Source organism: Rhinopithecus roxellana, chromosome 13, assembly GCF_007565055.1.
Source record: "Rhinopithecus roxellana isolate Shanxi Qingling chromosome 13, ASM756505v1, whole genome shotgun sequence".
Lineage (NCBI taxonomy): Eukaryota > Metazoa > Chordata > Mammalia > Primates > Cercopithecidae > Rhinopithecus > Rhinopithecus roxellana.
Window position 1 is genome coordinate 50,118,568 of NC_044561.1, and position 15,311 is coordinate 50,133,878.

Genomic DNA, 15,311 nt, shown 5'->3' on the forward strand with positions numbered 1-15,311 from the left:
CATGCCTCTACGGAACAGGACCCACATGTTAGATCTGAAGCACTGACTTTTGAGATGTGATTTTTCTTTCTGTGATACTCAGATGTGATTTTTCTTTCTAACTTTTTCACAAAGTGCAACATTTGGGGGCGAGGCCATTTTACCCATTAGTGACTTAGGAACAGTGCCCAGTGTTTCCAGGGCCCATAAATACACTAGAAAAGAAATTTTACTGGGTCTAATAACAAAACGAAATCCAGAAGAAAAATCAACATTTATAAATGTTTAATTAAATGGCAAAAAACTGCACCACTATGGCAACTTCATGAATTTTCAAATTTAGGAGCCACAGATCTTTTTTGGTTAAAGTTTTCTCATTTCCAAAAGGATTTCAAGACTACATTTGAATCATACCTGTCCTCTTTTGAATATGTATTGTGTGCCAGGCACGGTTCTAAGCCACAGAGGCTGCTGCATTCAGCCTTCCAGTGATGTGACGGTGGTACCACCACTGTCCCTGTTTTAGAGAGACTCATTCAGACCAGCCACTCCCCCAGGTATCAGCTCCCATAATGTTAGCAAGCGCCAAAATGGAGACCTCAACCCCTAGTCTTGATTACATGTTGGTGGCAGAGAAGGCAGAGCGGCCAACTTATAGCCAGAGAATTTCAGAACAAATTAGAAAGCCCTTTAAACATTTTATAGCAAAAAAACAACGTCTATCTCATGTACCGCCTGGGTGCGTGTGGATTTGCCTGATGTGATTTAGGATGGCACTGCCCAGGCAAGAAGGCCTGGAGACCTCAGCCTCTAAAGGGCCCACTTTATGGGAATGAACTTACGGCTTTATTTTGCTGACCATATTTTGTTACCCTTTTTGAGTGAGAACTAATTTAGAGATTATCTCGTCCCATTGCCTGGTTCAATAGGAGAGGAAAATGAAGACGAAAGTATTCAAGATAATTGCTCAAGTTCACACCCACTGGCCTGGTGGCGCCAGTATGAAAACCCAGGTCCCTGAATTCAGGATCCAGAAACCTTTTTACATGTTTGAAGCTTAAGAAACAGAAGCCTAAATGCAGACAGGATTTTTTTTTTCTTATGGCACGTCATATAATGAATTCTAACAAGGACTGCAATATATTAGTTTAGATCCTGACCTCACTGGTGCGGCATTCAAATTAGTGATATGGTTTTGCAAGGGTCCAGACGGAGAGAGAAATTCGATGTAATAGTGTAAGTTTCTTCCTCTTCTCTGCTGCCACATTAGATTGAGAAGCTGCCTAGAGATCATCTCTTTGGGTTTTCACGTTACCTGGAAGGAACTCTTACTTTGTTTTCTTTCTATAGCAATACAAATGCCATCTTAAAAAATCTCAGTGGTGGCCAAGCATGGTGGCTCATGCCTTTAATCCCAGCACTTTGGGAGGCCAAGGTGGGTGGATCACCTGAGGTCAGGAGATGGACACCATCCTGGCTAACATGGTGAAACTCCGTCTCCACTAAAAACATAAAAAATTAGCCGGGCGTGGTGGCGGGTACCTGTAGTCCCAGCTACTCGGGAGGCTGAGGCAGGAAAATTGCTTGAACCCGGGAGGCAGAAGTTGCAGTGAGCCGAGACCATGCCACTGCACTCCAGCCTGGGCGACAGTGCGAGACTCTGTCTCAAAAACAAACAAACAAACAAAAAAACAACCACACACAAAAAAAACCTCAGTGGCTTCTGTATAAGATAGGAAGAGTTACCAGGAATACATAGGCCACGTCAGCTTACTCAGAGCTGCATCAGGTGGGTCACTGCTGCTTCTGGGACAGAAGCCCATTCCCTTCACGGTCCTCTTAGGTTCCCATTCACCCCAGGGGCCCTTTCAGACCTTAGCCTCCACTCTAGGGTCAAGGAAATCTGTATGCATATAAAATTCTTCTTCTTGGTCTGGTTTGATACTACTAAAAATAATCAACAGAAATACATTCTAAAATTCACCGGAAACATGTAGACACAATTATTATTAACGCTTTAAAAACTGCGTTTGCCAAGTCATCAGGTAGTTGAGGAGCTTAGCACAGAAGGAATTAAAGTACCAGGGCGAAGTTCCCCCAGAACTTTCCGCTTGGCCTGAAATGCCTTTCAAAATGGGGAGGAGGGGATGTAAGGACAGCATGTCCCTCCTCTTTGAGCCTCTGTCTTGCTCCTTCTTTAGGTGGGAGGGGAGGAAGAATTACTTTCTAATTCCTGTGTGGATCAGGATTGCATCTAGAAAGAACTAAAGTCCAAGTCCAAATCTGATGAATTCAAGGGAAGAGGAATTAAGTAGCTCATCGTTCACTATCTGGAAAATACACTCGAAGCAATTCCCAGTGAGCAATGCGATTGTGGATTGGTCATTACAATCCTGAGATCACAGATCCCTAAAACCATCTGACATTTTCATAACCATTCAAGAGCAAAGAGTGACACACCTTTTCATTCCCCCAGCAGCTATGTGCTGTGCACATGAGCCCTCTAAGAAACCCTTTGTTAAACGGGGACCCAGACTTGGACCATTGCTCTGCAGGTCACTCCACCACTTTACCCATCTTCCCTGAAGGCCAACACCGGAAGAAGAGGTCTATGTTGTACAGCACCCCGGGGTTGGGTCCCCCTTTATGCCAGGTCCCCAAGTGGACCCTGGTGACAGAAGCAGAACCAACCGCTAGCACCTGTGACCAGCGTGGCCGTGGCTGTGTATTACGAATACACAGGGGAGGGAATTTCCTACAGCCCTGCCGGGGAAAACACTGATTCCTCCTGTCAGTACAAAGAAATGATGAATGCCAAAGCAACAGGGCTCTGCTTTCTTGAAGAAAACCATATGTGACCCAGAACTTTATTGATAAACTCTCCTAATAAAAGATACAGGAATTACATTACCATGAAGCTCAAAAAGTGGCCAGTGCAGTTCTTAAAAACAGACCCTGGCGTCGGTGCATGCCAACGTCTGGACGCCTTAATTTACATGCTGGCTTACTAGTTGTGTGACCTTAGGCAAGGTATACAATTTATTTTTTCTTCAATTTCCCTGCCTGTTCTTTTGAAGATTATATAAATCAATATGTGTGAAGCACTGTAAACACTGTTGGGCAAATAACACTATTTAATGTTAGCTGTTGCTATTATCAAGTATTTTTATGATTAAGAGAAAATAACATTGTGAAGTAGATGTTACTCAATCCTAAGAGCAATTATTTTTAGGTCCATTATCACCATCAGTTTACAGGTTGGTTCCTTCCCTCCTTCCGTCCTTCCTTCCGTCCTTCCCTCCCTCCCGCCTTCCTTTATTTATTTATTTTTTTTTGAGACAAGGTCTCACTCTGTCACCCAAACTGGAGTGCAGTGGTACCATCTCGGCTCACTGCAACCTCTGCCTCCTGGGTTCAACCAATTCTCCTGCCTCAGCCTCCTGAGAAGCTTGGGACCACAGGCATGCACTACCACACCAGGCCAATTGTTGTATTTTTTGGTAGAGATGGGGCTTCCCTGTGTTGGCCAGGCTGGTCTCCAACTCCTGACTTCAAGTGATCTGCCCACCTTGGCCTCCCAAAGTGCTGGGATTACAGGCGGGAACCATGGCACCTGGCTTACAGGTACTTTTCATGAATTTCTCTTCTTCACTTGAAGTACATTCTCCATATATAAAGATCCTATTTCTCATATTCACATACATAATAGATTTGCTATATACAATCAAAGTCATAGAAGAAAATTATATTCATATGACATGATCTCAACCAAGTACTTTAAAAAGTAGCTGAGTGAAGATTAGGCCCTTCGAACAACCTATTTTAACTATAACTCCCTGTGGGTGGGGAAAAAAAAATCAGTCAGAAAAAAAGCTGATGCCTCAGAAAGTACTCTACAGTTTGTAAGTTTTGTAAGTAATGGCTCCACCTTGCCATCTCTATGAAAAAAAAAAAATTAAAAATTAGCCGGGCATGGTGGTGGATGCCTATAATTCCAACTACTCAGGAGGCTGAGGCAGGAGACTCACTAGAACCCACAAAGCAGAGGCTGCAGTGAGCCAAGATTGCACCACTGCACTCCAGCCTGGGTGACAGAGTGAGATTCCGTCTCAAAAAAAAAAAAAAAAAAAAAAAGAAAGCTGCATATTTTACCTTACTCCCTAGCTGCCCTCTAAGCCAGTATCCCAGATGTCACCTGATATGTGGATGCTAGAAGCCCCACCCTTAAACAGAGCACATCAGACTCTACATCAACGGCCTGGTCCTCAAGGATGGGCTGTCCAGAGAGCAGGGGCCTCCATCCAAAAGGAATCCCATGAGCTCTAGACATGGTCATCCTTGCCTGTGAGGAGGAGCGCAGCTGCAGAGGCCTGTCCTTCCCTCCAGGCTTGTACTTCCCGGCATCTGCTGGGTTCTACCTTTCCAAAATTACAGCCAGCTCTTTCAGTTTTAAAATAGAAATAACTACATTTAACTAAACAACAACAACAGCAACCAAAAAAAAAAAAAAAATAACATCAAGAGCTCAAACAGAACACAGTCACGTGAAAGACTCCTTTAACCTGGAGACAGACCGAAGTTATCTCAGAAAAGGCCAATACATGAATTAATCTTTTTGATTTTTAATTCGGTTTCTCAGTGTTCCAGATGTAACAAATACCTGACCAGACAGGTAAAGGCTGCCCAATCCATACCCACCAAGATGGGTCAGCCCACCCAAGATGGACCAGCCCACCCAAGATGGGTCAGTTAGGTCCTCACTGCTCACTCTCCTCAACCTCTCCTTGGCAAAATATCTTCCTCCATGGCATTGAACAAATTCCTGCATTCAAATTATTTAGTGACATCTCTGTAGAGAAGATGCTTTGGGATCTCAAAATTAGCAAGGAGTCACCTAAATTACAGATGTGTGAACTGAGAGCTGGAGTTTTTCATTAGATCCTAGAAATATAAAACATACATTAAAAAACAACTCTCAGCCATTCATAGTAGCTCATGCCTGTAATCTCAGCACTTTGGGAGGCCAAGGTGGGCAGATCACTTGAGGTCAGGAGTTCGAGACCAGGCTGGCCAACATGATGAAACCCTGTCTCTACTAAAAATACAAAAATTAGCTGGGAGTGGTTGTAGGCACCTGTAGTCCCAGCTCCTCCAGAGGCTGAGGTGGGAGAATCACTTGAACCTGGGAAGGGAACAGAGGTTGCAGTGAGCCGAGATTGTGCCACTGCACTCCAGCCTGGGCAACAGAGTGAGACTCTGTCTCAAAAACAAACTAAACAAAAAACTCTCAAATATCCTTTTTTTGAAAACTCCTTTTACTCTATCTTTTGTGCTGAAGGAGGAGACACTCTTACTATATCAACAAGCTACTAAGTGCTCTACCTGCTAACCGAAAACAGAGCCCGCCTTGGTGCTGGTAAGAACCCATTCCAGGCAGAGGATACCTTCTGACGGTACTCTTGCTCCATGATAAAGTTAATTTTTCGACAATTAATAATTTCTATACTACCCTAAGATATTTCTTAAAATCCTATGGAATATGAGAAAACAAGTTTTGATTTTCTAAGGGGCAGGTCCATTACTGTAAAAGAGCAAGAAACCATCTGAAATGAAAAATACTTTAAATTCTCTTTGGCATATACTTTTTGCTACAGCTTCATCACTGAAAACCATGGAAGAAGAGAGGGATGCATCAAGTTTACCCATTGGCATGATGAACAGATGGGCTGTGACACAGCTTCTCATTCTCAGTCCTTAACTGAATCAGCAGAACGGCAGGTTGAATGGCAGTTCGTCCATCCAAATGCCAAATAACTGCTTTATTTAGTTAAGCTTGCACGCATACCTCAAGTCAAAGGCTCCATGCCTGCAATAAGGCACTACCATTTGCCCTTCTATAATAGACAGTCTTAGAGCTGAGCCAAATATGCCAGCCAACCATATAAGCCAACTCCTCATTTTAAATGTGAGGATACTGAGGCCATTTCAAAGAGTTCCATCTACCATAAGAAATAGATGCTGTACAGACAGTATGGTATGGATGGAGAGATGAACAGATGAATGGACAGGTAGACAAATGAAGGACAGCACAGAAGTAGACATCAGGAACTCCTCATGCTGTTAATGCTTCATCATCAACTATTTCTTTTAAAGCTAGGCAAACTGTTTCATTTTTCTGGGGCTGATTTCCCTTACCTATGGAGTGATGATCCTAAAGTCGCTCTCAGGCCCCTCCTAGCTCTCATTGTCTTTGATTTTATGAAACTAGAGAATTTTCCAAAATGATTGAATTTGGCCTTGGCAATGCCAGGGCCATTTTGCCAGGATTACCCAGAATTCATTGCACTGTAATCATGGAGGGGACCCAGGAGGTCCTGTTCATCCGGAGATCTGGCAACATCTGGGCATCCTGATTTACACGCAGTGTCCTCTTTTTATGTTACACTGGAAAGCAGCTGTGAGCAAAGCTTACTATAGAGAAGTTCCCACCCTGAATGAAGACGTTCAAACAATAAGAAACCAGCATACTAAAATTAGCAGTGATGGCCCCTCTTGCTTCATAGGGCAAAGAGAAAAGTCAGCATTACCCAAGTCACCCTGGGAGTCTGCATGCACTTGGCTTTTTTCTAGAAGTCCCTTGTGAAATGTGAGACTTTCTACCTGGGGCTACTGCACCTCTATATATCATACTTATACTTATTCCATGCATTTAGTTTTTCCCCAGACCCCAAATTCCATTTGGCAGAGAAGACTGTGTAAAAATGGATGCTTCTTTGGCACAGATCCCTTCTGTCTGCTCAGAGGGTACGTCTCCATATAACAACTGTTTTCTTAAGTTATAAAACAGCAGGGGCAGAGTAAACTGTATATACAGCCAGACCGTTACAATCACATGGACGTCTTTTTTCCCCTCTGACTGCCAATTCTTAAAAGTCAGAGTAGCCACCATTTGTTTTCTGAAGCTCAATAACTTTGTTATTTCTTTGAATGTTACCAGAAATGCTGGCAGTGAGGCAAAACCCAACCTTCTTTATGCATGAGGAAATAACAGAAGTAGAGGGTATACCCAAGTCACCTGGCTTCAGCTTCTTCAGGCTGGTCAGCATTTGAACTGTCCAAGAGACGGCTGTAGATTCAATAGTGATTCCAGCCTCCCGAAGGAGCCTTTCTCTAAGTTTAGTTACCCTCAAAGTTGATCTCCTCACACGTAACAACTGCTTTCCTCCCAGCCAGGCACCTTGCCATAATTCAAGCCTGCTTCCTCTTTGGTCCTCTGTGGAGAACAAACTTGCTTTGGTGTTTACATTCTGTTGAATGCAGGGTTACATTAACGTAGGAATGTCCAGCTTGACATTCCTATTCTGGAAACCTGGGAAGAGCTCATAGTCCTTCCTTAGACCTGTGTGGTCCTGTCTGTGTCTATGGTCTGCTTTTCACCCATAAAGAAGAATCAGGGTCTGTTATCAAGTCCCATAGTCTCCCAAGTCTAGGCATGGCCAGAAAATCTTGTTCAGAAAAAGCTGAGAGGGCCTTCTGGGGAAAAATGCATTCAGATTTGGAAGGAGTCACTGAGCCCAGAGAATGGAAGGAGGGGAAAAAGCAGACGAGGAACACCAGATCCTGGGGGGCTGTCCCTGGTGGGCATGGTGGTTATCTGCAGAGCTCCATCCACTCAAAGACTTTGGGGAAGTTGATACAACATGGGGAATGGTTCCAGAAGGTGATCCAGATGCCACGAGGTTGTGGCCAGGACCACAGGAAAGACTGCCACAAAAGCTGCAGTGATCACAGGATAGCCTGCAGAGAACTACCTTAAAACCCCACCTAGAAACCACCATGCAGAGAAGGTCATCTAGATGGTACTGGAGCAGTAGCCAGGCATGAAAGCAGTGATGTCCTACTGGGGATCACTAACATTTCCTGCTTTCATTCTCTGCATCAAGCACATAGCATCATTTGGCTTGATCTTATGAAGAAGCTCTCATTATTATTCCCATATTACAGAAGAGGAAAGTGAGGTTCAGCAAGGCTCTGTAGCTCACTGAAGGCTTAAGAACTCCACTGGCTTGCCCATAAAGCCCAAATTCTTAACCACTTCATTTTACCACCTGACCTCCCCGCATCTTGGCTTTCTGTGACAGTAGGAAGCCCTGTTTTTCAATATCCCTCACTCCAAGAAGAGAGTGTATTAACTTTCCACCAGGGACCTGATATGGTTTGGAGACATCTGGATGCTGGGCGGGGGTGCTGGGCAGTTCCACAGACCTGGAACTGTAACCCAGCCTCAGATCCTGGGGAAGGGTGTGGTTCTGGAAAAGAGTGTTACTCTGGTGTTTACTCAAAGATAGTCATTAAGTCACTGTGAAGACATCTTTTCTGCAGACTAAACAACCTCATTCCTTTTTTTAAAAGCTTTCCTCACAGGAGCTATTTTTTGGTACTATCTTTCTATATTTACTGGTTTTCTCCAGACATTCTTCTACCCTCCCACTCTCTATCTTAAACATGCCTGTAATAAGATTTTGATCTGTGCCATAGAAAGAAAAGGGTCATTTTCATAGTTTTCATCTCTGGCCCTCATGAATTAATAAAAGGCCTAGCATCGATGGTAATTACTCCCTTGTGGTCCACTCTGACCCTCAGACCTCTTTGGGCTGCCTCTGTGCCTGGCCAATCTTCCATTTACTATTTGTTTCTGATCCTGTTGAACTTTACTGTATATTGAGGAAGCAGTCCTTAGTTGCATGCTGCCCTGAATGGTCCTAACATGCGGTTGAGTCAGCCTAATTTCCTTTTGCCCTCTAAAAGGATGCTTCAAAAAGAGCTCAGTGCACAGAAACAAGCTTTGAGTAGCGAGAGTATTGACAATGCAACTTTTTGGCTTTACAGGGGCCTGACATCCCCCTGGGGGAAAGGTTGAATGAAGGATTCTGTGACATGGTCCCGGAGTCTACCAGCCTGGAGGGTGTACCAGCCCCAAGTGGGTGCACTTACTTCGAGGTTCTCGGGGCCCATCCACTGTGATTTTGATGGCTCTGTGGTAGGTGGCGACTTGCGGTGGGTTTGTGAAGACAGTGATGGTCAGAGTGAAGCTTTTCCCTGTGGGGACACAACAGAGAACAAAACAGAATGAGGTTGGTGGCCCGAACAAATCTGCTGAATAACCAATCATTAATTTATGCTGTCCAGCCTTCAGCACAAGTTACCAGTTTTAACAACACTCCCGGAATTTTGGCTTCGCTTCAATTCTAGAATACAAGCCTATGAGAGTTGCCTAGGTGTAACACTTCACACAGTTATAGGGCTTTAATGTAACCATCAATAAACAATACAAGATCAAGAAAGATTAGAATTTATTTTCTGTTAAGTCAAGATTTCGGGAAACCATAGAGTCAGAGTGGCAGCGCTCCACTCCTGGTTCCCAACTTCCCGGCTGCCATCTTCCCCAATTATTTTATAACTCAGGGCAAAGAAGAGTAGAAGAAACCATATCCATCTTTCTCTTCTTACTTTGTACCCTTGAAGATCAGGAAAGATAGAATTTCTAAGTTTGAAGACAGGCTAAATTAGAATCATTCTCTCTATATTTTTAAAAGACAAAGTCTGGTTGATTTTAAATATTATTTGAAAACGCCAGATGTTATTACAGGTACTCATGGGATCAGCCAGAACAAAACTGATGACTCATGAATGGACTTAAGTATATGTAACTGACAGACTGAGATTCAACAAGTACTAGTAATAAAAAATGCACATAATTTCCATTATGCGTTTAACATATATTTATAAAAGGTGAGAAAATCTTCATTGCATGGATTTACTAATCTAAAATCATTTCTTGTTAGTAAAGTGCTTCAGAGGATAAATCTGGCTAGCTGACCTTTGGCAAGTCACTAGATACTTCTACGTTCCTCAGTATCTTTACCTGGAAGATGGTTACATGCAAATTTTCCTACCTTAGAGCGTGTATTAGGGGAGATGAAATTCTTTACTGTGAGTAACACTGTTAAAACAGTATCTGGCACATGGTATTCAACAGGGTGTGTGTGTGCGTGTGTGTGTAAGTTGTCTGCTTCACTTATTTCTCTTCTCTGTTTCTCACGGGTCTATAATAGGACCCTAACATTTGATTAAGTCTGATGTTCAATCTTCCTGCATCAATACGGTAGTTCTTTAATCAACACAGTTTCTCCTCTTAATCACGTAGCATAAAGTGAAATCAAAGATAGATGAAAGGAAAATATTTTCAGCTGTCACTCATGTCTTAACACAAAGGAAGGCCACAGAAAAATGCTCAATGAAAATCCAATATTTGGCCACAGCAAGCCATGATTCCTAATCATGAGAAACCTCCATCAAACACTCCCCAAAGAAGTGGATTCTCTCTGATTAAAGTCTATGATAAAAAGAGCAATAGCAAGTAACAATTAGATGATGAAGCCTGCTCTGCCCGGCGTGCCTTTATAACTAATGTCTCGGCTGACCTGTCCAGTAAACGAGGTGAGGATGCTTCTGGGGAGGGATTTCCACGGAGCAGAGCATCAGGGGTGCCAAGAGGCTCTGCCTCCAAATCCATCTTTCCCATCAGCTGGCCTGTCCCCAGAACCTAGAGATGAGTCTTGTTGGGCTTTGGGGATTTGCCAGTTTTAGGACATCAGTCAGATGTTACCAGGTGACACTCTGGATGCTTTCCTACCATGGCATCTAGCTGAAGGAGAGAAGTGGGCAGAAGAGGACTTGGCCAGGCCCAGCAAGCAGGGCATATGATGTGATGTGGAGGAATGCTGCCACAGAGGGAGGTAGGTCCTGAGGGCAACTGGCCATCTCACTGGGTAGTCTCTGGCTTTCCAAGAACAGATCCAGGAGCAATGACAGCCACAGCCAGGGAGCAGCCATGTCCACACGATCCACAGCTGGTGGTCCTACAAGCCTCATGGTCAGCCTGTTCCCTCTCTGTCAAGAACCCAGGAAGGTTATCACCTGTATCATCGAGACTGAATTCCAGAACCCGCTTTAAGGATCTTCTCACTAATAAGACCCTGCCCCAAGTAATTTCTCACTCACCCCCTTTCCTCCCCACACCTGACTCCCGATGTGCATCCTCTGAGTTCCATTCATGAGCCACGGCACTGAGACGCTGAGGTGTTCCTTCCTCCAGCCACTTCGCCAATCCAGGGCTCCTTGCTGCACCCTTCACCTGAGTCTTCCTGCCTTCAGCATTTGGCAACGGGCAGTCACTTGTTTTCCAAGCAGCCTTCCTTGATGACTACATTTTGCTTTATGGCTCTTTGGGCTGCGTCATAAATTATCCTTCACCTTTGATTATTTAGGGTGTCACACTGAATGCGGTTTGTGGCTGTGTAGACCTAGTCTCCCAGAAGGCGGTGATCCTTTTCTATATACTCACGTAGCCCTCACAGAAAGGTGGGAAAGGGTGCAAGTGAGAAGGGGTTTTAGGGGAAAGGGGATATTTAAAATTTTTTTTAAAAGTCCCTTGAAGACACAACAATAGGTAATGCCATTGTCCCAGTCCTGAGTAGGTCTAGGGGTACATGTGTGTGTATGAGAGAGAGACAGAGACTGAGGTGGTTCTTTCAGCAAGAGAGTTACAAGCTTGGGGATATAATACAAATGATTTTACCTTTCCAGATCTCAGTCTCCTCATCAGCAAAATGAGGGGGTTCATGGTATGCATATGCAATGTCAATTTTAACTCTCTGACTTCATCTTCCAAGAATGCAGCTGGCCTGGGATGCCCATAGCCACGTGTAGGTGGGCAGGTCCACACATGATTCTTCTGTTGCCTACAACTCTAGCATCTCAGTGACTTCATGAAAATACTGTATTTGTTTCCTGGGGTTGCTGTAATAAATTATCACAAACTGGGTGGCTTAAAACAATAGAAATGAAGACTTTCACAATTCTGGGAGTCAGAAGTCCAAAATCAAGGTGGCAGCAGGGCCATACTCCCCCTGAGGGGCTCTAGGGAGGATCCTTCCTTGCCTCTTTCTAGCTTCGGATGGTGGCGTTTCTCGGCATTTCCTGACTTGCAGCTGCAGCACTCCGGCCTCTGCCTCCGTCTTCACATGACTGTCTTCCTACTGTGTGTCCCCTCCCTCTTCTGTTAAGGACATCAGTCACTGGAGTTATGGTCCACCCAAGTCCAGTATGACTTTATCTTGATTACATCTGTAAAGACCCTAAGCCATATTTTGAGGTTCTAGGTGGACATACATTTTTTACAGAACACTATTTAACTCAGTACAAATAGCAAATGTAGGAAGAGCTCCCATCATGGCTCTACCAGTGACAACTGCTCTACAGGCACCCGTGTGTTTTACCCTCTGGAACAGTCTTGCTCCAATAGTGGCTCTCTTACCACTACCCTAGCCATGACTACCCAAATGGCAACAAAGAACGGTAGCATTCATAATATTGGCATTTTTAAGTCGTGTAGAACTTACTTTTTAAACACTTTCCCATATACTATTTCATTTGGTTCTCACACCAATCTCATGAAATAAACAAGATGGATTTTATTGTCTTTGATGAGTAGGTAGCAAAGCTAAGGCTCAGAGAGGTTAAGTAATTTTCCCAAAGTCACACAGCTTCGATATACAGTAGAACTCATATCCCTGAGCTTTCTACTCACTGTTCTTCCAGTTATTGTCCCCGAGGTCATAAATCTCCACCTGCAAACCCAGTAGCACCAGTATAAGGAATCTGGACTGGAGATACTTTATCCACGCCTACCACTGCCCCAAAAAGTAAAAGCTGTCTCTGTGGTTCTAATGTACCAATGGTACTCAACCTGGGTTATAGTTCAAAAGCATTTTCTTACTGAGCTGCATTTGGGCCTCTGGCAGTTGATCTCTCATGACACCCCATCTGGGAAACCACAGACTAACCTATATAACCAGGATGAGCATTTTCATTAATCAAAGTGAGTATTTGTGAAATCATTGGTCATTATCTGAATTCTTATTATTTCATGTCCATCTTTTTGTTTTGGTTTTTTTTTTTTTGGAGATGGAGTCTCTCACTGTTGTCTGGGCTGGAGTGCAGTGGCATGATCTCGGCTCACTGCAACCTCCGCCTCCCGGGTTCAAGCGATTCTCCTGCTTCAGCCTCCTGAGTAGCTGGGATTACATGTGCATGCTACCACACCCGGCAAATTTTTTGTATTTTTAGTAGAGATGGGATTTCACTATGTTGGCCAGGCTGGTCTCGAACTCCTGACCTTGTGATCCACCCACCTTGGCCTCCCAATCATGCCCTTCATTTTAAGTGCAGTCACGAGACGTTTCCACCAAGCACACACTAGTAGGTGGGGTGTTTTGGCCAGTCATGTGGTTCACCAAGGAGGAGACATTCTGGCAGTCTCCCTCACAACGGGCTCTTGTTTACAGCTTTGGGTACAAGGACATTTGCTTATTATCTTTCAGACACAGTGATGACTTCTTCACAGGTGTAGGTGACATTTTTCCACAGCACGAAAACTGCCTTACACGTCTTTTGTATTCTTCCAGTGACACCCAGCAGAGCCTTGACACTGGGCTGCAGTCAGCAACGGGCACACCTGACAGGACCCGCATGCTCTGCCCTCCACGTGGCCCTGCCCTCTCCGTGGCCCCACCCCTTGGCTGCTGGGACACAGTCCTTTTTGGCCAGCGTCTGCAGAAGTGGGATCTGTGCCTCGGGGCACACATGTTATGAGCCAAATTCCCTCATTGAAATGACCTATAGGCCTGGTATTTTAAGTACATGGGTGTGGAGCACAAAAGACTCTCAAGTGTTTCTTCCAGCCCAGCAAGCTGCAGCCGGAATAGTGAGAAGTCACAGGAGAGCAAGGGAGGGCAGGTTGGCTAAATAGCAACAGCCCCAAAATGGGCTTTTTGGAACCAAGTGCAGAGGTGGAAGGATGGGGCTGCTGCCGAGAGGGCCAGTGTTCCCGTTGGTAGCCTGGAGGATCCAGGGCTCCCAGAAGTACCCAGTGGCCTTGGTCCGGTGAGGCCACCAGCAGAGGCTTTCATCAGTGCACAGACGGCCCCAGCACTGACCCCGTGTGTGCTGCTGGAAGTTGGCAGCTCTTGGTTCCAGAGGGGGCCGCCACGGGGTCACAGGTGGCCTGCATGGGAGGAAGCCAAGGAAAGGGGTAAACACCACGTCCTTCTTCTTCCTGCTCACTGAACCCTGACCGCCACAGCAGCATCAGTTCCAGGCAGGGCTTGGGTTCCACGAGGACCATTCTTTAGAAAGAAGCAGAGACATTCATACTGAATAAGAAGGTGAGAACAAACAACAGGGAGATGAGGTTTGTCTTGAAGTAGGCTTGGAAGCCATGAGAGAGAAGAATTCCATATAAAATCCCATGAAGGTAGAAGCACAGCGGTGATTCATTCAGTGTGGACTCTCAAGGCAACCTACTTAGGTTCAAAACCTCACTCTGCCACTTGCTAGCTGTGTGACCTCAGGCAAATTACTTGACCTCTCTGGGGCCTCAGCTTTGTCATCTGTAAAAGGGGGTTAATAATAGTCATTCCATCTCGTAGCGTTGTTCTGCAGGTTAAATGGAAAGCTGAATATAAAAGCAAAGCACAGAGAAAGGTCTCAGTAAATATCAGTGGAACGATCATTAAAGGCATGATAAAGGTGATTCTGTGAAGACCAGACTGTGGCAGATCCCATAAGAAGGAGCTGGGGCTGAAGTAGGCATTGATGTCTGACATGAGGAGGGGTTGTGCGTGCATGCGTGCGTGCGTGCATGTGTGTGTGTGTGTTCAGCAGGTGATGGAGCTGCTACCAGGCCTAAGTGCAACTTGAACTTCAAGTTCAAGTTCACTCCTGCCCCGCCAGCTGGTGACCTTTGTAAGGCGCAACTGTGAGTGGCTGATACACTATGTAAACAAGCCAGGCCAGTGCTCCTCACTGCAACATGTGTCGTCTCACTCGACGCCAGTGTGTCCATCCAAATGCCAGGGCAAAATACTAACTGCTTTATTTAGTTGGGAAGAAGGTCAAGGGGTGAGTCTTCCTGGACACGCGCTGCCACGACACACTCCCCAAGGCCAGGGAGGCCCCAGGTCGAGGCTTGATTAGTCTTGATGTTGGCGGCCCTGGGGCTGGTGAACTCTGACAGCCAATTGCGGTCAAATAAAGCCACGGCTGGAACCTGCAGTTCCGCATGGCCCAGCGCACTCTCCACTTCCTCACCGCATCTGGGAAGTGGCTAAACCTCAGGATTGCTTCAAATGTGCACACTGCTCCCCAAAGAGCTGAGGGTGGTGAGGAGGTTACAAAGCAAAAAGCCATGCAGCTCCGGGTCATTTCTT

General features: G+C 45.1%; 1 protein-coding gene across 4 annotated transcripts in view; it reads right to left on the reverse strand.

Moving 5' to 3' along the window:
- RUNX1 (RUNX family transcription factor 1) overlaps positions 1-15,311 on the reverse strand; it is a 264,620-nt gene that overhangs the window by 63,825 nt on the left and 185,484 nt on the right. For all 4 annotated transcript variants that reach the window (XM_030915786.1, XM_030915785.1, XM_010358872.2 and 1 more), the window contains one exon: positions 8,974-9,078. In XM_030915786.1, the coding sequence (XP_030771646.1) occupies positions 8,974-9,078 (105 nt within the window). The remainder of the gene's footprint in view (positions 1-8,973; positions 9,079-15,311) is intronic.